Below are 22,734 nucleotides of genomic sequence, written 5' to 3'. Positions count from 1 at the left end.
GGTACTTTGTGCTCTTCACCCAGTATTCCAGGATGCCCAGGCCATCATTTGTTGGGATGTCTTCCTTTAAGTACTGACAAAATTCTTCTTGCACAGATGCAGGGTAAGTTACAAGTGAAAAGAAGCTCTGGTATGATTCAAACTCTTGGCTAGCAGCATGCTTCTGATGGGGGTCGAGGATCAAGGATTGCTTCCATGTTTCGTTCTGCGTCACTTGGCCCCTTTCAAGTTCTGTTAGGTTCCTCATGCATGTGGCATTCCATTTGTCAGTCAGAGCTCTGCAAAATTCCCCCACATTCTTTTTCACCTCAGCTGCATGATGTCTAGGTAGCATCGAAAAAACTGCTTTTTGTTTGCCTTCTGACATGAACAGCCCTTCTTTTACAGTGTCCATAGCTGCAGCTAGCTCCACATGCACAAGATGGTAGTACTGAAGGACTAGGACTTGGCCACTCTATAGCTTTTTTTGGATCGACACCAAATGTTCCAGTACCTGTTGAACTAGAACCGCCTTTGCATAGACCGCAGCTTTCCTATCAGAGAGAAGTTGTCTAAGATCAGAAGCTTTTGAGCTGCCTTGATCTTTTTCCAGTAGGTACTTCCATTAAACAATCCCACATTTCCGTGACTGCGCGCAGGCATCTGCAGAAACTGTACCAGCGTATGGGGACGACAGCAGGTGGCTTCTGAATCTCACTGCATGACAGTCAGTTTGCTATGCAGATCTCGTGGTACGTCTGATATAGGTGATTTGCGTGCTTGAATAGTGCCCCGAACTTGATCACTGCTGCACGAACGTCAGCAACACTTTTACACGAGAGGGCCTTATCCACTGCCACGTGGATCAGGTGCGGCAAGTCCTTCACGTAAGTGATGTTTACACCTTCCGCTTCGCGAATTTCGCGCACCATCTTCCGCGTGTACTCCGCGGAGTCACTGGAGACTGCAATCACGTTGCTCCAGTCTTTTCCGTATTCTTTCAGTACAGAAGTCAGGACAGCACCAATGCTATAGCTGTTGCACGCCTTCACATGCACAACATCTGCAAGAATAATTGCTTTCTCTTCTTTTTCGGCGTCGTAGTAGCAGAAGAGTGTGTTGAAGGTTGGAGTGTGGATGACGTCTGGGGACTCGTCTACAATGATGCTTACCTTTGCAGTGGCTATATTCTTTAAAAACTTCATTTTGGAGGCCTGAAACACCTGTCGGAGGTGCTTTTCTCTCAGCTGTTTCGCACATGGCATTGTCCTCGTGGCCGGGCAATACCTTTTGAAGAAGCGCCCAAGTTCACAGTCTGCATGCTCCAGACTTATTCCTGCAAAGCAGACAGCGCGCACAAAATCGTGTATCGCACCTTCTGCTTCTTTTTCCTTGTTCCGCTGTCTTATGATAATGTCGAAGATGGTTTGTTGTTTCGTGTTCGCCTGCTCGGCCTTCTCGAAGTCCGCTTTCAATTTACCATGCCATGCCGACGCCACGTACTCTCTGATGCGATCATAAGGCTTTTTTGCTGGATCTGGCGAAATCTCCAGGCAACAGTACTTGCAGACCAACGTGAATTCTGCAGGTGTTTCACCGGAGTCCTGAAAAGCGTCCAGGCGTGCCTTCTTCTTAACCTCAAGATCTGAGTACTCCCTCGCCCAGTCGTGGGCTGTCTTCTTTGGTCTGCCCATCAGGACAGCAGGCTTTGATCCCAAGAATAGGCGTCACACAAAGGTGCACGTTGCAAAACTGAACGAAGTTCGTGTGATAAGTAGGGCCAGGATTTTTAGGCATTTGCCTAAAACTGCCTATAAATGCCTAAACTGAACATTTTCATGCATAAATGCCTTTTTCCAAGTTTCGTGCCTAGAATTGCCTATTTGAGGCAATTTGGGACCGGACCTTCTTACTTGCATGTTATATATCATGGCAGAACGGGAGGTTTTGTCCTCTTCCAACACACATTTATTCTCGTCACAACCTTGACGTCACAAAGACTGAAAATTTTGTTGACCCCTCCGATAGCCATTTTTTCTGCACCCCTGTGACTCATCGACCCTTCTTAAGAGGGATATGTCCCCGTCAATAGCCTCCTACCGTGGCCCTCTGTGACTCACGGATACGTAACCTCCTTAACAGAAACGCGTGGTGTGGTGCTAGCTTCTTGTGTCTCCTGACGCAGAGTAGAGTTAACACGGCTGCTCACCTCATCAGTTGGTTGCCATAAGTACAACGCAGTGAACCGAAAATTTCTCCTGCCTGTCGACGAACATGAAAAAGCTAGAAACAGTTGGCATTTCTTTGAACGAATCTCTAAAGATCTTACAACGTGTCCGCTCTGCGCTCCAAAACCTGGAAGGGAAGGGCTCCAGAGCCACCACGAAGATGGAGGCTTTCATTCAAAAGAATCGGGGCCCTTTCCACACTGCTGAAGATTTGAGGGATCCTAAATGGCGGGGACACACCTACACCAGATCAAGACCTCAGCCCGTACGAGATTTCATGTTTCAAGTTTGCACCTGTGACGTAATGTGACGTGGAAAGAAGCTTCTCCCGCTACAAGGCCCTATTTAGAGCAAGCAGATCAAGTTTCAAGTTTGAGAACTTGAGAACGACTTTCATTGTGCCATGCTACGAGGATAGTGAAGCAAGGAGTCAATAAAAGCTTACAATGTTATTGTGCCTATATTTGCCTATTTCGCTGTTTTTAGGCCTAAATGCCTGCATATTTCGCACTTTTTTAGGGCCTAAAAATCCTGGCCCTAGTGATAAGTGTGACCGAAAGCATCCGACACGGACGCATAACGCATCCACAACCGGGAAGAACGCAGAAAGCTTGCCGCTTGGTGCCCATGCGCAAATCAGATGTTGGATTGGATTGACTCGTCGCTCGGCTCAACATGGATTGAGACTGGCCAGTTAGCTTGCACCCTCCTCTATGTTCTACGTTTGGCCGATTTCTCGGGTTTTACAGACATCGTCGGGGCGCAAATATCGGGTTTAACCCGAAGTCTGATAATTGCATTCGGGGGGTACAAACGGGGAGAAATAGGGTTAAACCCGAAAACTTCTGGCCCTATACAGTATACACCACTGAAGCTTTCTAACCTCCTGAGGTCAGCACCAGATATGTATGCATGGGAGCATCCCTGAGATCCCTGAGATGTATGTGGCTGATTGAGACTCCAGAGAGAGGGCAGTTAAAAAGAGAGAGAGAGAAAATTCCGATGCTGGACATGACTTTATTTCTTGCACACTCCAATGGCATAAAAATACATCACATTATAATGCAGTAACACTTTAATGCCATGTTTGGTCTCATTCTTTTAACTCCTTTCTCAAGAACCGTTACCCTGAGAGCAACAAAATCCTTCACAGTCAACCCACAGGGTGATCGCATCAACAACACAGCCTTGTGGTGTGTTCCACACACAATCAAACGTACTTTGAGTCGTCTTTCCACTTTGCTTTTTTTATAGCCATCACACTTTTCCAAGCACTGCAAAGACCTGCCCTGCATCATGTGAATCAGCACGTGAAGACACACCTTCATTCACACGGCTCAATGACTGCACAAAAATCACATTTACACCCTAATGCACTTCACATCAGTGTGGTTCACAGCACAGGTACCTACAAATGGTGTGCACTGTGGCTGACGTAGTAATATACAGGCGCTCGTCAGACCAGCTGACGAGCAAGTAAGCCAACAGGTGGAAAAAAATCTAGGGTATAAGGTTACATGGCGTGTACCAGGGCACAATGCCAGCTCCGCAATCTTCTTGGAAGACAATGGACAGAAACCTGCGATCCAAAATCTTTCACAGTCTGCTCAACGTAGTCAGGGGAAAACAAACAAACATGCTGTTGATCAAAACGAAACAAACGTGAATGTTATGTACCAAGCATTCTTAAATATGCAATCACAATTTTGTTTTCTTCTCACTAAAGTTATTTGAATCAGTCTTTATCAGCATATGCCAGATTTGTGCATCCCATCAGTGTCAAAGAAAGACATATGTTACAAGTACAGTAAATGGTGCTATTCAAAAACAGATTATTTAAGCTCCTAACAGCGGTAATATTTAATTAAGTAGAATTCTTGAACTCGAGGACAAACGGTCGTCTGGTAAAGAATACTCCCAGTGCAGAAACATGAAGGGAAATGCCTTGCGCACTTGGAACGACGGTGGGTGCCGCCATTACAGTATGCCACGATGTCAGTCCCGACAGTGTTTATGGCACACTCTCATTAGTGTATTTCGTTCATGCTTTTGTATAGTAAATTTGTTTCTCCCATTCCCACAATTCATTTCCTGAGAGCACTGCCTGCCCTGTGAACATGCACATGACATATGCACAAACTTTCCAAATACAAAATGCCTGAGGACAGTAGAAACGGAATTAGAAAATGTGTCCGTTCAGGAAGCATACACGACGTAGACCAGACACCTGTCCCCAAATGAAGTTAGGTTACTGTTTTGTGCAGGGAAGCATGAACTCTTAACAACAATTAAACTCACGTAAGTCCAAAACAGTGTGCAATAATGAACACCATTAAATATAACACTGCTCGCGATAATACCACTGACATCTTTGAATCCCAAACCAGTGTGTTTTCCTACAATTGTTACACTATATTTTCTCTGCTACTTGCGGACATTACCTGAAACCAGAAGTCTTGCGCCTGCAAAGAATACCAATTGGATTGAATTGTGTAACCTCTTTAAGTATGGTGAAAGGAGTGCATTTGCATGGTTTTCACTGCACCTATGCAACAATAAAGGGGAAAGTGATTACCCTGCAGGTTTTGATTCATTGAGCACATTGCTCTATAAAGAGAAAGTTTCAATCCTCGCCTGCATTTCAGTCGTCAGTTTTATGGCAGTATCAATGGATACCTGGCATTGTTTAAGTTGCGTCTTACAAAGAATACCCCTGGCACAAAAAAAATGGAATGGGTTCAATACAGGATGATGATTAAGACATACAGGTCCTACATATCCTCAGAGAGCAAAACATACTGAACTGGCAAAAGATCGAATGAATGTACCACATTCCGGTCGCCCTTCATCAAGGCTTTTGCACCAAATACCAAAATCTGTCGAACCTCTATGGCGGCTACACATGTAAAAAGGAGGCACTACAAAGGTACCTTTACTATTCTGCACGATTGCCTTGCATGCCATTAACAGGACTATTCTTACAGTAAGGCAGCACTTTAAAGTTCTTTAGTACTTACTATCTTTCTTATGTATACAATATAGGCGTAGACATGCTCTGCATTCAAAAGTTATACAGTGCACAAAAAATTGATTTTTCCCCACATATCTACTGAAACTCCAAACACTTTACCCAAATAACATGGGCAAGTTTGAAATGGAAGAAATTTTATACATTTCATTAGTAAAAAAAACCTACCTAAAAACATATTTCTGCCTCAAGAAAACACTCAAAGTTCTGACAGCATTCCAAGGAAAGGCAGTTTTTCAGCACTATTTAACAAACTGACCTATGCTAAAGGTACTATAGATATAACCTACAAATGAATTAATGGATACGGTGCACATGACAGGGACTGTCAATCACATAACACTGGTGCACAGTGTGGCAAACGAGATGCTTCAGGTGACTAGTGATACCACAGCATGACAAGAAAAGAGTTGATGGTTGGGATCATAAGTTCTTGGGTGGAGGCGGAGGTGGTTTCGTGGAGACATCCACGGTGCTAGGCATTGACGTATATGAGTGGTATGTGTCCAGGCTTGCTTTCAAGTCAAGAAGAGAGCTGTCAATCTGCAATTAAAATGCAAAGAAAAATCATACATACATGCTTATATGCATATGCTTATCAATTTAGATATCCAGTCAGCATAACCTCATAAGCAGGTAAAGTTTTCATGACATCAATTCCCGTACCACTCATTTGCTCCCCACATTTTTGCGCTTGTTTACTCCGTACGTGAGGCACCTGTGCAACACCTCCTATATACATATTCACCTTTCGATTAAACTATTGCATCATACAGCGACAGCCCTTGAGTATCCCCCACACATAGTTGCCTTGCACACAAACACGGCAGTTACTAATGCGTCGGAGAAGCAAACAAAGGCGCTGGCAATGATTCCCTATGAAGCGGAATCAGCCCCACAAAAGTTAAACCAGCCTATTGGAAAACTTGAGCCCAGCCTTCAAATTTCTGCTACAGCACACATTGGAGGCTACATATCCTGTGTTGTTCGGAAGAAAATCTCGTGTGAGAATTGTTACCAAAATGTTCTCAAAAGAAGGGAAAGCCGGACTGCCGGTGGACTAACGAATCACCGAGACCGAGGAGGGCTCCTGCATCCTTCCGACGAACTTCTCTACACGTTGGACGTGCTAAGGCAGCTCACTGAAGCTACGTTTCCATAGCAGCCTATGCTGGCGAACTATGCCTTACGGACAAGAATGACGCCTACGAAAGTTTCAGAAAGAAACCTCTTTCTAGGAAGTACGTGAAGCTGAACCGATTATTACAGTTGCACAGCTTAATTTGGTGACGCTGTCTGTACCTACGGTAACATCTCTCAGATCTCGTGTTAATAGCGTTTTTTTTTAAATTCTCAATAGACACAGCCGAGTTCAGTAACAATGTCCATTACAGTGATTTTGCTTGTAACTTTTGTTTTATAGCACAGAGCTTGTGCGAATAAATCAGACGAAACATCGTTACGTAGATCACAAATTACGACATTGTTGGAGGACAAGTCTGAGCTCTGTTCTCGCCAAGAAGAGTTGGAAGAGCGTTCCGATGACAAATAAAGAAAAGAAAAAGTAATATATAAAACAGATTTCTGAATTTCACAGCTCTCAAGCAGCACAAATGCGGCACACCTACGGTTGGAGTGGCCAATGTTCCCTACATGGGTGGCGCCTCCCGTGGCAGCACTCCGCACTTTTCGCGACGGCCTCCTCCCGCTGCGCGCGGTGCGAGCTGACACATATAGAACCCTTTGTATAGGAGGCGCTGACCTGTGTTAGGTTGAGGATGAAGCGACTGAACTGCAATTGTCCGGCACACTGATCTGACAGACAGCCTCAAAGGCAAGGATGAGACGGCTGTTGCACCTTATCTAAGCCAGTAGAACACAGTCCGAAAAAACGTATTCCAAAATAATGGACATAAAAATTCATGAAGTTATTTTAAATTTGGTTGGTTCGAATCGCATTGTTCAAAAAACAAAATATAAATTTTTGGAGCCTCACAAAAAAGGCAGCAATTGTACTATGACCAGCTGCCACTATCTTTTTAATCGATTCCATTTGACGTCCATCTGCTAAGAAATGAAAATGCATTCACTTTCCATTTTGCAGCCATGCATTAGTAAAAGTACCAGGCACCAGTAAAAGATGCCAGGCACCAGGTCTGGTTCCGAGCTAAGTTGCAATATTGCAATTCTACATGCACGTCAGTTTCATTGTCAAACCTAGTGACTGAAACTGAGTATACTTAGGGCCCTCAGTTTTCGGGTTTTATTTTTTGTGAAAATCGGGGGGTAAATATCGGGTTGAAAATCAGGACCTGCCAAACAGGGTAAAATCGGGTGATATACTGAGAAGTGATGTATTTTCGGGTGAAAAAAAAACTTTTATGTGTTGAAATTAATTAATTAATAATTGGGGGTATACGTCGCAAGACAACTGAGATCATGAGCGAAGCTGCCACAGCCGCACTAATCTAACCTAATATATCACTAAGCAAAGTGTATGATGTCATGGGTTAAAGTTGGCTTTCCCGTAACACAAATAAATGAATCGAAAAGTTCCGCTAAATCTACAAACGTACACTTAAAGCAACACTAAGCATTCGCTGAAGTGGGCTTGACCGCAATACACGGAAGTGTTAGGTGAAGCCAACTTTCAAATAGTGACGCCTACCAAAGGAACATCTTTCACGCTAGAAATCGGACCTGCATGCAAGCGTCTACAAACCCGACCTGTTTTGTTTACTTTACCTGCAAGACGCGGCGCGGTCGGGAGCAAATCGGGAGCCATCGCGCGATTGCCGTAGTTTGCGCGTGTGCGGATCAAGTCCTTGGTTTGCACTTTCGGAAGCCCGGTTTACGGGTTTTATCGGGTTAAACCCGAACTATTTTGATGTAAATCGGGGGGTAAAAACGGGCTTTATCGGGTTTTACCCGAAAACCGAGGGCCCTAAGTATACTGTTGTGGAACTTCCACTCTGTGACTGTAAGAACTCGACTAAGCCACTCTGTAAGGTTCAAACCTGTTTATTAAGAGGACCAACAAGGACTAAAAAAGAAAAAAAAACTGTCCCAGAGGGAAAAGGGAATGTAATCTAGCGACAGCTACAGTCATCTTCTACCTCTTCATCTTAAAACCATCACATCTACAATGATATGATTTGATTTCTCCACAGTTATCCGTAGAAAATGCAAGATTTGCCCAGAGATGCCCAGTTTTGTCATCCCTTTCGATATGATCAAGTAACAGTTAAACGAAGAGCTCGGCAAGACTAAGTTGAACCATTTCGTCCTTGTAGTACTTCACGAGACGAACACGCCACTAATTTGTGACACAGAAACATTAAGCAATGACAAGGACTATTGCTGATATGGGAATCTACATGGCACCTCATAAGAATGAACATGGCAATAACTATGCACGATTCAAGTAACGTTTGAAGAACTAACAAACAGTTTTGCATACCTGCCTACTTCGGGAAAACCAAACTAGGGAGGTCTCAAAACCACAGGGGTGGGAGGGGAGGGGTACATTTTTTTAGAAATAGACTCTATATTTTATAGGGGAGAAGGAAGACGTTGATACGGCTTTTATTTGCACATACAACAGCAGCAGGCTTGGCCCCAGCAGTTTATCAGGCAGAACTTATTACTGCGAAAGTTGTGTAGCACCCGACTTTGCCCTCTCCAAAAAGTCTTTTTGTTTGCGTGACATGGCGAGGAGGAGAATGACATCACGCACGTGTCAAATGATGGTAGAGAGGAACTGCTGCCCTCGCCCGCTCCGCGCTGCGACACTTTTGTTTGTATCATCTGAATATGTTTGTATCATCAGAAAGTATGTTTGGATCATCCGAGAGATACTACTTCTAAAGGAAGGCCTTCTGGCTGGGACAGAAAAAAAGATTGTATCAAATGTGATCGTATCGAGATTCCACTGTATTTTGCGTGGGATTTTCGATACCGCGGTCAGTGGTCCAGGAGGAATAAAATAACACTATAGTTTTGAAATCGACAGTCCCTTTAAAAAGTGATACCTACCATTCGAATGAGTTTTGTTATCTCCATCAGAGTTGCTTTCCATTTCTCTGTCTCCAGCCTGTGGAGTGCTTCCCTTTGAGTAAGCAGACGTGTCCACTCTTCATTTGTACTAGGGGTATTCCTGAAGAAAGAGGAAATACTAAATACTATGTAAACAACATGACAAAAGGTATCACAAAAAACACTGCCCGACAACCAAAAATTCCAAACTCTTAGCCAAAAGCTGCCGCAGCAAAGTGTAGCGGATGTCATCGCTATTATAACGTATTGAAGAAAAGACATGCTTCCTCCTCGATGACAAGTTGAAGTTCTGTGACTACACAGTCATGTGACTTCACATTTCCAGTAAGTAGGTCCCCTTGAGCCTGTGGATTTGCATTATTATTTTTTTTATATTTTGAAGCCTAACGTGCATGACAAAAATATGAAATAAAATCATTGAGTAGTGTTTGGCAAAGCAATAAGAACACCTAGGTGTGAATTTAAGGAAAGAGAGCCGGTGACCGATTTTCAGACAGACTTCTATGAGCCACGAAACTGGTCCGAATTATCAGGCAGTCCGAATTTTTAGTGAAATGCATAAATCCACTTTATTTAAAAACAGTCACTCAGAACATTCAAAGAGATTTAAAAACAAATCTATGCATCTGCGTTGCTGAGTGAACGTGCAACAACATATCGCGGTGAACTTCAGCGAGTGCATCACCAGCGTAGTCACCACAGGAAGGATTGCTCCTGTGGAAGGGGGTGCATCAACCATGTGCATCGTCGCTGCTGTAATTCTTACCCTTCTTTTTGACGTGAAAAGTCTATGTTCGGTTTGGTAGCCAGGTCAAAACTTATGACGCAACGAAATTATGCAGAATTTCATGACGCAATAACTCGGCGAGTAAGCCTATACAACTAAGAGCCAAATCCAGATAGCTTACACGTGTAAGATTCTAGCTAACAAGGTCATTGCGGCGGCTGACGCAATCTCTTGGTGTGGCAGGCACGGGCGAGACGACGGAAATATACAGTTACACATACCTTGCCTGCAGTATATCTCGCTAACGTGTCAAGCTAGTACGCCGATCGAGGTATCGTTGGAAAGCACTTGAGAGGTTCTACCTGGACCTTAAGCGATATTGGTTTGAACAACAATAACCAAAATTTCATACGTTTGCAAACCTGAAACATCAAAATTTAGCCAGAATGTCGGCACACATGAAACTAAAATATGTGATCAGAACCTAACGAACCGGGAATCAGAAGGAAGGGCGGCTCGAGAGGAACCCAAAGTGCCCCAAAAGTCCAGCACCGAGCAATCAAGAATGCTACGGGGGCGCCGAAGAAGATTAGCGGTGGAGGCAAATTCAACTGCCTTACCCCCTAACAACAAATGACTAATGAATGGAATGAATAAACGAATAAAAGCCACCACATCGAGCCCTCATTCTGAGCTGCTCCCTTTAGTTCAAACTATGCTTTATTCGAACAAGTCTTCGGTCCCCCTCGGGTTAGAATTAATGGGATTGCACTGTACAGCAAATGAAATGTATCTTTACCACTTTTTGCTGTGTCATAGATGCACACTCGTAGAAATTTTTAAAAACTGGTTTGATGACCTAGTTGTGAGTTAATAGGTAAGAAAGCCTTGCAGGAGCAGCTTTAGTGTTCGTGGAGCTGCCTCAGTATTCCAGTATGTTATGCACCGAAGATTATTTTCAGTGAAATTGAAAGGTACTCACTCAAACAAGATGACATCTAGGTTTCTCCCTTGAGGCTTATCATCTGGCCACCACAGCTTATAGAGTAATACTAAATTCACTAACAGCAGAATGATCATGCTGGAAGTACAAAGAATAAGATACATGTAAGAAATAGTGACAAACTGCTAAAAATTATAAAGCTGCTGTGCTGAGAACAATCTGGACATCATCAATACACGAGCAACCATTAATGAAAATGGAGTGGCATGAAATATGCAGCTGAACCTGATTATATCAAATAAATACTTCAAATTATTGTGTAAGAGTCAAAACATCCCATTGAAAGTACCACATAAAATTATAGGAGCATCACATGCCCGTACAGAAAACCCATTTTTGGGACATTCTATTGGGATATTCAGATGACGTGACACCCAGTGACAGTTATCCCAGAAAAAGGTGTTTTTTTTATATACCTTTGTGACAGGCATGCTGCAGTGGATATGCAAGTCCCACTTTGAATTTTTTTGTGTATACAGAGCAATTTTTAGGCACAATACCACCAGTGAAAGGGATGCCATAATTATGTATCTTTGAGGGTACGTACACACGCGCCAACTTTCCCCACCAACTATGACCAACTTTGGAGTTGGTCCGAGTCGGCAGACACCACAACCACGACCAACTCGAGTTGCTCCAAATCCGTCGCCAACTGAAAACTTGGCAGAGTTGGTGGTGTTCTAGCCAATCAACGTGAGGAGCATTGCCACGTGACCCTCGAGGGCGTCAAGCGATTTCGTTCCAGCCGTACTACCTATCGTGGGTTCAAATCCTACAGGGGTACTAAAGATTTAATTTTACTTTTTTTTTTACTAGTGTCATATAAACATATCAACAGGCATTTTTTGGAGATACAGGGGACAGCGAAAAAAATTCTCAGTAAAGGTATTTTCGTTAAAAAGGATGTCCATTATTGGACCTATAGGGCTCCAACGGGACTGTAAAAAAATTCGCCGTAGTGGTATTTTCGTTAAAAAGGTGTTCGCTATAAAGGAGTTTGACTGTAGTGGTGATCTTCTCGCGAAATAAAATGACTGCTTTGAATAACGATAGCTGAAAAAAAAAGTCACCAGCAGTTGGATTTGAAGCCATACACTCAGATTGCCGAAAGGTTGCTTGTGGGTGGAGTTACTGAGCTGCCACGTGGAAACGCGGAGGCGGCACCACATCCACTCTAAAAATAATGCACGTAAAAGTCATAGGAGATCTCTTCCTGAATGCTACAAGGCTGTGACCGTGAGGTATAAGTGCGAGGACTCGAATGGCGTATCGTTTTGTTCTTTTGATGATGATGCCCGGATAGGTAGCTAGGTAGGTAGGTGGTGTTTTTATTGGTTTCACAATATTTACACTGTTACACTATGAATAGGTACCAGAACATGTTAAATTTTGTTTTCTTCCGTTACGTCAAGCCAGTGTGTGTATGGGAATACTCATTAACGTCCTCTGGCTTTTGGTTTATCTTCAATCATGTATCCCTAAATCGCATCTCATTTACTATGTCACCCTTAAGTGACACTGGAAAGCATATTCATTGTGGGACTTACTCCAAATGTTTTATTGACCAGGATTTGTGACATTAGACGCATTTTGAAAAAGTGGGTAGCAAAGTAACTAGATGTCCACACACTTGAAAATGTTTCAAAGTCGTGCAGGAAGCAGAATAGTTTTGAATTAATGGGGGAAACTAGCCAGAGAGATAAGTCACTATTAGAAGATCTACACCCATAGCTTAACACCCCTTATTAAAGATGTGTAAAAGCACTGAAGATAATCTAACTTCGTAAATTAGGAGAAGCACAAAGTTATAGTAACACACGCCATGGATGTGATTCATGGATCTCTGCACAACAAGCAACTGCTATACAGAACCATGTGCATGCTATGTAAAGTACAACTTACAGGAACAGGACACCTTTAAGTATAGTATTTGTAGAACCAAAGTCGTAGGGCAAGGTATTCGCATGAGATCCTGCTGATGCTGGAAAAGAACAGCACCAATGAGTTAAAAACAACCCAAGGGCCAGAAATGCACACTTTAATGAAGGCACTAAGAACCTAACTACACAACACAACACAACATTTAAATCAAATTAAAGACACGTCAGTTTGGAGATCACACAGGTTCCATTATGCCCAATTTTCCAGGAGATTGGAGGACACATCCATACAATCGGGAGGCTCAACGAAATTCAGGAGTATCCCGGATTATACGGGAGACTCCCGAATTTCGTTCAGTCTGGCAGGTATGTTGTAGGCAGGTTCAGTCTCCAGGTCTTGGCAGGTATGTTTATTGAACCAGGGGGCAAAAATCTGGTTTTATTTCAGGAGCTCTAAAACAAGGTAAAATTGGGTTGTATGGGTATATATCAAGTGCAAAAGCAAATTCTGGGGTGGAAAATAAATAGCGTGCACGTCTCGCATTTCAGACAATGGCTGCTTGCCTAGTGGACGTGCTGATTGTGCAGTGCTTAGATTTCTTCAGTGCCTGTATTGGTGGCTGACTTTGCACTGTGGCAAGTTCTTTTTTTGGGATTGTCAGATTTTATCTAACGTGGTGATGATTGAAATCAGGTAGTAAACACTGGTCTTAGCGGACCTCACCCTAAAACACAAAGCTCTATCAGTGTGAGAACAAGACTTCTTTACTGGATGTTTTGTTAAGAGGAATATGGCTGTGGCAGTGTAAGCTCATCAGTATATAGAAAGAAACATGACATGGGCCAGATGCTACATTATGCCTCAGCACACCTGCTTCAGTCTTATGGGGTGCTTGGCAGTGCCAACAGTGTGGTCTCAAATTTAGGCTCAGAAAAAGCAGTTGTCAACTACACCATATCAGACAAAATTGATCAAATACAGTCGCCGACCGATTTTTCGGACTAAAAAAATTCGGACTTTCCAATATTTAGGACAAAAGTTGTGGCTTTATGAGATGCCCCATTGAGCCAATGTATTTTGACATCCGAAAATTCAGACCGTTTTTCGCAGGCAGGGTTCGATTTTTCGTACATATTCGCCATGTTTTTCTTCCTTTTTCCCTTCGCCTTCGATGCGCCTGAGCGCGCGTAGGCGGAGTTTACGTGCGCGCACCACAGATGAGGTTATGCACACGCGCCACAAGCACCCATAAACAAGCCATTGTTGAAGACAAGAAGTGAAACCATGAAATGATGTCCGCGCCTTCAAGTGATTCTGAGGGTGTCTCGATCGACTTCGTGGATGCTGACGAATGCGATGAAGACGTGAGCATATCTGCGGCACAAACGCCCGCTGAGACAGCGACTGATTCTTCAACGGTGACGGCAGTACCGTCAACATAGTCTTCGGCGTCGACGATATCAGAGGGATCCACAGGAAAGTGTTTGAGGGGCAAGACTATGGCCTATGACTTTGCAGCAAAAAGTGAAAGCCGTACGAATGGTTGAAAGCGGAAGAAAACAAGCTGACGTCTCGAGAGAACTCGAAATGACAAAGCAGATGCTCTCAGGCATTATTAAACAGAAACAGAAGATATTGAAAGCTTTTGAAGCGTCTCATTCCAAAATCCAGGAAAATGATCATAGGGGCACTCAACCTAAGCTTGAGGAAGCCCTGGTAATATGGCTAAACAGAGCTGTCAACAAGAAGTCTCTGGCGACATGCTCAAGCAGAAAGCCGTAGCTCTCGCACTCCGCTTGGACATCAATATTTCAAATTCTCCGATGGATGGATGCGAGGGTTTAAGAAAAGGCACGGTCTTCCATTCAAGAAAGTTTGTGGTGAAAGGGGTGCAGCTGATACGGCTGTCGTTGCCACCTACAAGGAGGATCGCCTTGCGGACCTGCTATCTTCGTACAACGCAAAAGACATTTTTAACTGCGACGAAACCGGACATTTTTACAAACTGCTGCCCGACCGCACGCCCTCTTACTTTTAGCGGACGATCGTGCACAGTAAAGAAAGGCTTACTGTCAGGATCGGACAAATTTCTCCTGGTCATTGGGAAAACAAAGGGCATTCGCGCCTTCAGAGGCGTAAAGTCCCTACCAGTGTGATACCAGTCAAATAAAAAGGCCTGGGTCACACAGGCTATATTTGAAGATTCCGAAAGCTGGACAGAAAGTTTGTGCACGAGAAGAGGAGTGTTATCATGTTCGTCGATAACTGCGCAGCACATAGCGCAGTACAGAACCTCCAGGCGATATGTTTAGAGTTAGAGATCCTCCGAATACAACAAGTGTCCTGCAGCCCATGGACCAAGGAATCATAAAAAATTTCAAGGTTCTCTACCGGTCCCGCCTGCTCTCGCATATTGTGCTGTGCTTCGAAAATGAAACTAACTATAACGTTACACTTGTCGCCGCGCTTCATATTCTTGCCGACTCGTGGGAAGCAGTGAAAGGGAGTACTACCACGAACAGTTTTCGTCACGCCGGATTTTGCAAGGACAGTACGCAAGTACGGAGTACGAGCACCGTTGGTATCGCCGTCGGCGACGACGACAGATCGGCGGACGGCCGGGCATTGGCAGAGGACCTCCGAAGCTCAGGTATGACAATACCTGCAAGTGTAAACGTTTGAAACGTACGTGGATGAATGTGCAGAATTTTGTGCCGAAATGACTGATGAGCAAATCGTTTCACAAGCCCTCAATCTGCCTGCGGAAGGCTCCAACGACGACAACAACTATGACAACACGAGTGCTATTGCTACTCCTTCAACGGCAGCGATACTTGCGGCCGTCGATACGCTCGGAAATGTCTACCTTCACAACATGACGTTAGCTGAAATACGTCGAGACGCTTTTCCCGCAGACGCGCATTGATAGTTTTTTTTGTGCCTCTTTGAGATTTTTATTAAAAATAATTTTGGGAGAGATTTGTGTCATTGACTGCAAATTCGGACTGCTCGATAATTCAGACCGATTTTGTGGCTTTTAGAAGTCAAAAAAATCAGTCAGCGACTCTACTTCATTTTGCTCGACGGCCATTATCTACTACATGTTTTGATGCTGATAAACATGTGATTTGAGAGCGATTCCACACTTGACATATTACTAGTCATGGAGAACAGGCCATAAATTGCGGTATGTGTGGCTCAATCATCTACTTTCGAAATTTCTGTTCTGTTACGGACATTTCGTAATGGAAGTGAATGGCTGTTGCCCGTAATAAATAATGGTTACTATGATAAGTGAACATAAACGAACGGAACACTTTAAGTGCGAGGGTGAAATACGAACCAAGATCATGTGAATGCACTTACTGTATTTTCTGAAGCAAGTCTGAGAACTGCTGCTATGTAAAAGCTCCTTTGTGGATTCTAGCTTGCTCATAACATCCAGAACCTTCATCCGTTTTCTGCGCTTGAGCTTCTTAGATACTGGCTGCAATCTGTCAGACTCCCGCAGAAGTGCTGCCTCTGCAGGAACAAATGAAGTGTCAATGAGTTGGGACTTTTTACTTGCAGTGCCACACATCACCTCAGTACAACCTTCTACTACAGGCTTAGTGGCAAAGCATGGCTTTATCATCGAGCACAATGCCACTGGAAGCATACCACTGTAAAGCCCCATAAACTCGAAGCCATAGAAAACGGGAAAAATTTGAGTGCTGAGATACTGCAATTGCATGAACTAACGCAAACCTTCTTGACTAAAAATGTGCACTCAAAATCACCTGCACATTACAACGGAACATTCCTACATTACATTCTTACTTTTGCAACGGAACTGCAATTACACAAACTGGACACTTAAAAATAAGAAAAAATCCCAAAAAGTCGAAATCACTCGCGTTGAAAAATATTGCGATGGACGCCTGCTGTTGAAAACTTTCCTTCCAGTGTCAATGATTTGCACTGCTTCGGTTGTGCCATCTTTTGTAATGATTCAGGCACTCACTCTGTCAAAAGGTTTCCAAGAACTGACAGTGAATCGTAACAGCACTTGACACTCGGTTATACGGCATAGTGGGGGAAAACGAAAGCAACCGAAGGAAATGACAAGCACGTGACGCTTGTGAGACAACAAGTCAACTGTCTTCCCGGCCGTTCCGACAATCATTGCAGATGCTTCATGCAACAACACGGCAATACCTGCAGTCTTCCACTGCGTGTAAAATGAGAAGGTGGGGCAACCGAACTCTGGTCTGCTGTAGATCTCATAGAACTGATAGGACGGTGGAATACAACTTAAGTCTTTCAAACCTTCAAACGCAGGACGGTTTAACAGGCGTCGGTGCGGGGCTGCCGTGCAATGATAACTGTCTCAAAAACCTTCAAGGACAAGCTGTGACAAATGCATGGCAAGCATAGGAGATATTTCCGCGACGCAAGAAACTTTCAACTTAACCGATATTTCAAGATATCCCAGTTCGAGTTCACAAGGTTCTACCGTAATGATGGTGCACTCTCGGAAATGTGGCACCCATCTAGATCAGCGTTAGGCCTAAAAGTAGGAGGGGAGGTAACAACAGTGCTGTAATTAAGAACATAACACCATTTCTTTTATGTATATATCTGCCATGTGACAATTGAATGTCTGAAGGATGCCATGGGCAGTGAATACTTGCAGCCGTATGCTACGGAGCTTACAAACAAATGGCACAATGCCATTTGTTTCTTGTGCATATAGAAGTTAGGTAATGCCTTACCCATACCGTTTCGAATATTGCTGGACTGCCTCAAATCCTTTCTTTCCTAAAATTGCCCCCGAGTGCTCTAGGCTTGCTTGACACAAATGAAGCCGTTATTTAGTGATTCAATTCATTCCCTTCACTGAGTGTTTTACGACAATTACCCTCCCTTATGAAGCCAAACTTGTCGCAAACGTCGTAGAAGTGCAGGAATGCTGTCAGGCATTCGTGTGGTCCGACGCATTCTCTCGACATGGTTTGCTGCGCTGACTCTTCCCACAGTGGTAATTGGCGGTTACTCGTTTTTGCTGGACGCACAAAAGTTGTTGGCGGACAACTATTACCTGTCCTCGGTAAAAACCGAAAACCAGAAACCTTAAACACATGTAGGGGACACCTTGTGTGAAATACGTTTTGTTACTGAAGGTGATGTGGTTGGTTGTGAAAGGCTCAGTTCACTTTGAAATGATACCAGTTTCAAGGGTCATTTCACTTGTACAGTTTTCAATTCCAGGTCAGTCAACTCACCCAGATCACTGCAGAAATCTGCGAGGCCCTGCATTGCATTCTTCTCAATCACAGCTAGAAAAAGCAAAAGTTGTTTGTCAGGAATAGACCAACAAACAGGCTTGCAATAGACACTAAAAGGCAAAAGAGCAGTCTGTTCTTATACCACGTCTGTGCAGCCATGGTAAAAAAAGAAAAAAAGCACATACTTAGGGCCTGACTTTTTTTGCCTGGTATTTTTGAAGGACAAATCAGTGCTCGAAGGTGCAGCATTCAGTCCTAGCTGTGCAGGGTACCGAAATGTGCACCCGATAGGTCTACTACGAAACCTAGAGACTTTTTGGACTGTACCCAATTTTGTTATTTACCGTTTCCTCAGCAAGTCACTTGATGACTATTTCTAAAAGCATCTTGAACATGTATCATATCCAAGCATGATTTATGTAACCACCATGGCAGAAAATAAATATATAGCCCGATTACACCAGAATTTTGAAAGGAAAATATAACCCAATACAGTGGCCGACCGATTTTTCGGACATGCTCGATTATTTGGACTCATTCGCGGAACGGTCGCGGGTCCCAGAGAGCTGATGTATAAGAACGTCCAAAAATTTGGACGCAGTGCAATCCCGTCGCTTGATATTGCGGACTCTGTTTTCCCAACTCGCGAATTTCTCTCTTGAGGTGACGGAAAATATTGGTCTCATCAGAAATTCGTCTCAAAAGAAATCAACCAACTAAAATTTTGAGGGAAAAAAATAGGCAATGATTATTCATTTTCCATTCCTCTGAGTAGAAGAGGTCTGTCGTAACGCTTTTGTGTCTTGTTTTTGGCCAACGGCTTGATTGAAAAGGCTCAGCACGTGCTCTCCGCCCGCACGACAGCGCTATAAAGCGAGCTTCACCTAAAGCTCGTATGCGTTAGGTGTAGCCAACTTGCGGACTTCATGACGGCGGTGCCTCTGTCAGTGTACAGTGACGAAATGTCGCTTCGGGAAATAGAAGCCGATGTTATCAGGCAGAGCTGGAAGCACGTTAGGAAAGCATCGACAAATTTTTCCAGCCTACTAGTGTTTAGTAAAGTTTATTTTGAAGCGAAATTAATTTTTTTTGACTGCTCGATTAATCGGACTTTTGCGCGATTCCTGCCGAATCCGAAAAATCGGACGACGACTCTATTTACCCCTCCCCAATTTCACTGAAAAATATAACCCCCCAAAAAATCTGGCTCTACATATACTGCAGCAAAGCAAACAAAGCCTGATAAACAAGCAAAAAAAAACAGTTCTACCAGCTACATTTCACAATATCCCCCTCATATTTGCACCATATTAGAAATGTACAAGGAATATTCCAAAAGAGCCGTAGTTTGGAACCTACGACACCTTATCTGAACAATATTTTAACCCTCAATGCTGGGACACACATACATGATACAGGGAAACATAGGTGGTCTACACTTACACTTGACCAACCCCCAGACGGACTTCTTGTAGCGGATGCAGCCATACACTCGCAGCCGGCACTGGCTATCGGAGATCTTTGAAAGACAATAGTGGGACTTGACGCAGAAAGTGTCGCTGTAGGGAATGCCAGCATTCAACACGTCACAATCTATTGCGTACACTTGGCCCGGCTTGCTCTGCTTCAGCAGGATCTGAAACAAGCACCACACTTAGTTTGAAAATAGAAAACACTAACAAAAGTATGTTTAGACATGCAAGCTGGCTTGGCTAAAAAATACAGTCGAACAAGCCAAATAATTGCCACATTTCTCAGAGAAAATCTAGTCCAGAATTCGAGGGTGCAATAGGAACACTTTTGTGTTCTCATAAACAACAGTCCGTGTCTGAAGAAGACTAAGCTGGAACAAACAGTCCTTTATACTATGAGTCTATTTATTGTATTATCACTTGCCTGTCATTTTTCACATCATACACGATGATACACAATCAGTAAGACACCAACTCCGCGTTACTTTCCCAGAGTTTGGAAGCTCTTAGCCATCAAGGTGCTGTGTGTCCTCAATCCTTCACTCTTGAGCCCTAATTCCCCGTACGCATTCTAATGCTCTTTGTGCCAACTGGCTGCTGTGCCTATTCATGTGATGTTCATCGGTTTCCTCCACGTACAACTCCGACTCGCCTGTATGTCTGTCTGACCTTGTCCAGCCACCTCCTATTGATTACGTTTTGTTTTTCATTTTTGTTTATATTCGTATTGCGTTTGTAGTTCTCTTCACCCTTACCCTTTTCTCTTTTACCATGTGACTTGGTTTTTGATATATGCTTCACCACTTGTAACAGGTCCTCAAACCTGAAGAAGTGCAGCCTACTGCACGAAAGTCTTGTTTTTTATGTATATAGTAAACAGTTGATGCTCTTAACAGTCTTTGTTATTTTTGATTCTGCATCGCCGGAAACTTGTACATTGTTTTTTCTTCACGTTCTACGATGTCCCCAAGAACACAGGAAATGCCACACGTCGTCTTCACCCCCTGCCAGCGTCTTTGCGCCTCCGATTGACTGTGCTTTGTGGTAACAAGTTAACAGCAAAGCAAAAATATTAGAGCCGTGCGAATATTCAAAATTTTGAATACGAATCGAATATCTGATGCTCTTCGAATGCTATTCGCAACCTATTTTCAGTATTCAAAATTTGCAAATATTTTTCGAATAGTACTGAAACAAGATGTCGCTATCCCCATTCCGCACGTGGGCTTCGGCTCATTCCATCCAAGAGTTAGGTGAAGCCGACTTCATGTTACCACCATTTTTCTTTTTTTGCTATCACCATTCTGCAAGTCAACTTCACATCATTACACTTGAGTGTTAGGTGAAGCCCGATTTACAGTGCTTACAGCATTCTGTCACTAAAGTCTACAACTTCTGCGACCTCATGGTCAACACTGTACTCTGCGCACTGCATCTTCCAGTAAATGTACTCCCAACTTTCAGAGTTATGTTCAGTAACAGACGGAAATATGTGCAGTTTCTAAAAAAATGTACAGGAAATTCACCATGTAAACATAGAAATAAGGAGATGCACACAAACCAGGCTGCATGGATCATGTTACCTAACTCTCAATGCAGCTCATTCCACTAATGCAGTCTACCTTACACAACATATGGAAACCCTTCTCTCACAATATGTTATGTATGTTATGCTGCATGAAAAGGCTCACAAGTTTGGAGGAGAACATCATCGAATGAGCATAACACCACAAAATATTTTGCCATGAGGTATTCAAAATTATTCAAATTGGGCCTTTTCTAATTTTTCTAATATGATTCGGCTTTGAATAAATTATTCGGATTCAATTTGCCTTCGGAAGAAATTATTCGGATTCGATTTGCAGTGGAAATTTTGCTATTCGCCCAGCTCTAAAAAATATTGTTGCAGCAAAAAATACCATCGTCTTCTCATGCAGTTTTTCAGCTGGGAACGACAGGGATTTTTCTAGCACCCCCAAACCCCACACAAATATACCTGCAAAAAAGGCGAGAGAAGGCTCAAAAAGGCAGCAGATATAGGTTACCCAGCCTGGCGACGCAACCCCAGACACTCCCCCGACATAAAAATCCTATGCCAGTTTCTGGACAAGAAAACCTCTCATAGCTGGTCACAACCAATTAAGAAAGAGGACGTTGAAATCAGAAGCACATTCTACACCGTTACTGTCCCGTGGCAGTCCTGCTACGTTAAGGTGATCACGGACATTTATACCTATTTCTGTCATATGGCTCACTATCTGGAAACTTCTTGAGAGTAAAATTCACCAATTCCACATCCAAGCTGCATGCATGCTAAAAATGACACAAACTCACCTGTGTTTCTGTTGTCTGGGCAGCTTTAGCCATGGCATGGTTCAGAGTGATTGTATAGGTCACCTGGCGAAGCTTGTGCCCTGTCTCAGGACAGGGCTGCCAATTGCTTTCCGTAACATCTGTGAGACAATGACAATTTCTTAAGACTTTCCATGTGAGGTACAATTTGACAGATTGAAAAATTGAAAATGTTGCAAGATCTCTAATACAAAAGTAAAGTCTTAAAAGCCATCATCAAGTACAAGTACAGCTTTATGTGTCCGTATTAATTGGCAACGAGGTTTTTATGTGCAGGGCAGGAACGACTTTATTGTGTTCCCCCAGTTTGCAGCCACAGATACACAATGACCTAGCCCCCACAAAAAATTTCAGGAAAAATATGATATTACGTAGATCTGCTAATTGCCCTTTGTACAGCAGTTTGCTCGTGCAAACTTTTTGTTATCCAGGCAATACAGTGCAATCCACTACTTCGAACTCGCTCAATTCAAACTTCCAGGCAGTTAAAACTGATACTCCAGTCCCGTCAATGTTGTGTATTTGAATGGGGTAAAAAAAGGCCGGCAACTCGACAACAGGAACATGCGCAACAGTTTATTTGAACAAGATTGGCCGTCCAGCAAGCATGCCAGCTGGTGTGCTTCATGTGTGCGTCTTACTTATTAAGTGCTATAGGAACTGTAAAGTGAATGGCAAACCTGTAGAAACTGCATGCTTTTCTGAAAGCTTGTAACTTGGACGCTTCAGATATGTAATAGT

The 22,734-nt window shown here is 43.3% G+C and overlaps 1 protein-coding gene across 6 annotated transcripts in view; it reads right to left on the bottom strand.

Annotated features, from left to right (window-relative positions):
• Positions 1-3,204: 3,204 nt before the first annotated feature.
• Positions 3,205-22,734, bottom strand: part of LOC135385177 (protein Aster-B-like) — a 226,208-nt gene continuing 206,678 nt past the window's right edge. For all 6 annotated transcript variants that reach the window (XM_064614361.1, XM_064614363.1, XM_064614365.1 and 3 more), the window contains 8 exons: positions 21,976-22,094; positions 19,613-19,805; positions 18,167-18,220; positions 16,269-16,424; positions 12,924-13,002; positions 11,001-11,099; positions 9,271-9,391; positions 3,205-5,778 (listed from right to left, as the gene is read on the bottom strand). In XM_064614361.1, the coding sequence (XP_064470431.1) occupies positions 5,659-5,778; positions 9,271-9,391; positions 11,001-11,099; positions 12,924-13,002; positions 16,269-16,424; positions 18,167-18,220; positions 19,613-19,805; positions 21,976-22,094 (941 nt within the window). In that variant the 3' untranslated portion in view covers positions 3,205-5,658. The remainder of the gene's footprint in view (positions 5,779-9,270; positions 9,392-11,000; positions 11,100-12,923; positions 13,003-16,268; positions 16,425-18,166; positions 18,221-19,612; positions 19,806-21,975; positions 22,095-22,734) is intronic.

Source organism: Ornithodoros turicata, chromosome 2 (assembly GCF_037126465.1).
Source record: "Ornithodoros turicata isolate Travis chromosome 2, ASM3712646v1, whole genome shotgun sequence".
Taxonomy (NCBI): domain Eukaryota; kingdom Metazoa; phylum Arthropoda; class Arachnida; order Ixodida; family Argasidae; genus Ornithodoros; species Ornithodoros turicata.
This window is presented reverse-complemented; position numbering and strand designations above follow the sequence as displayed.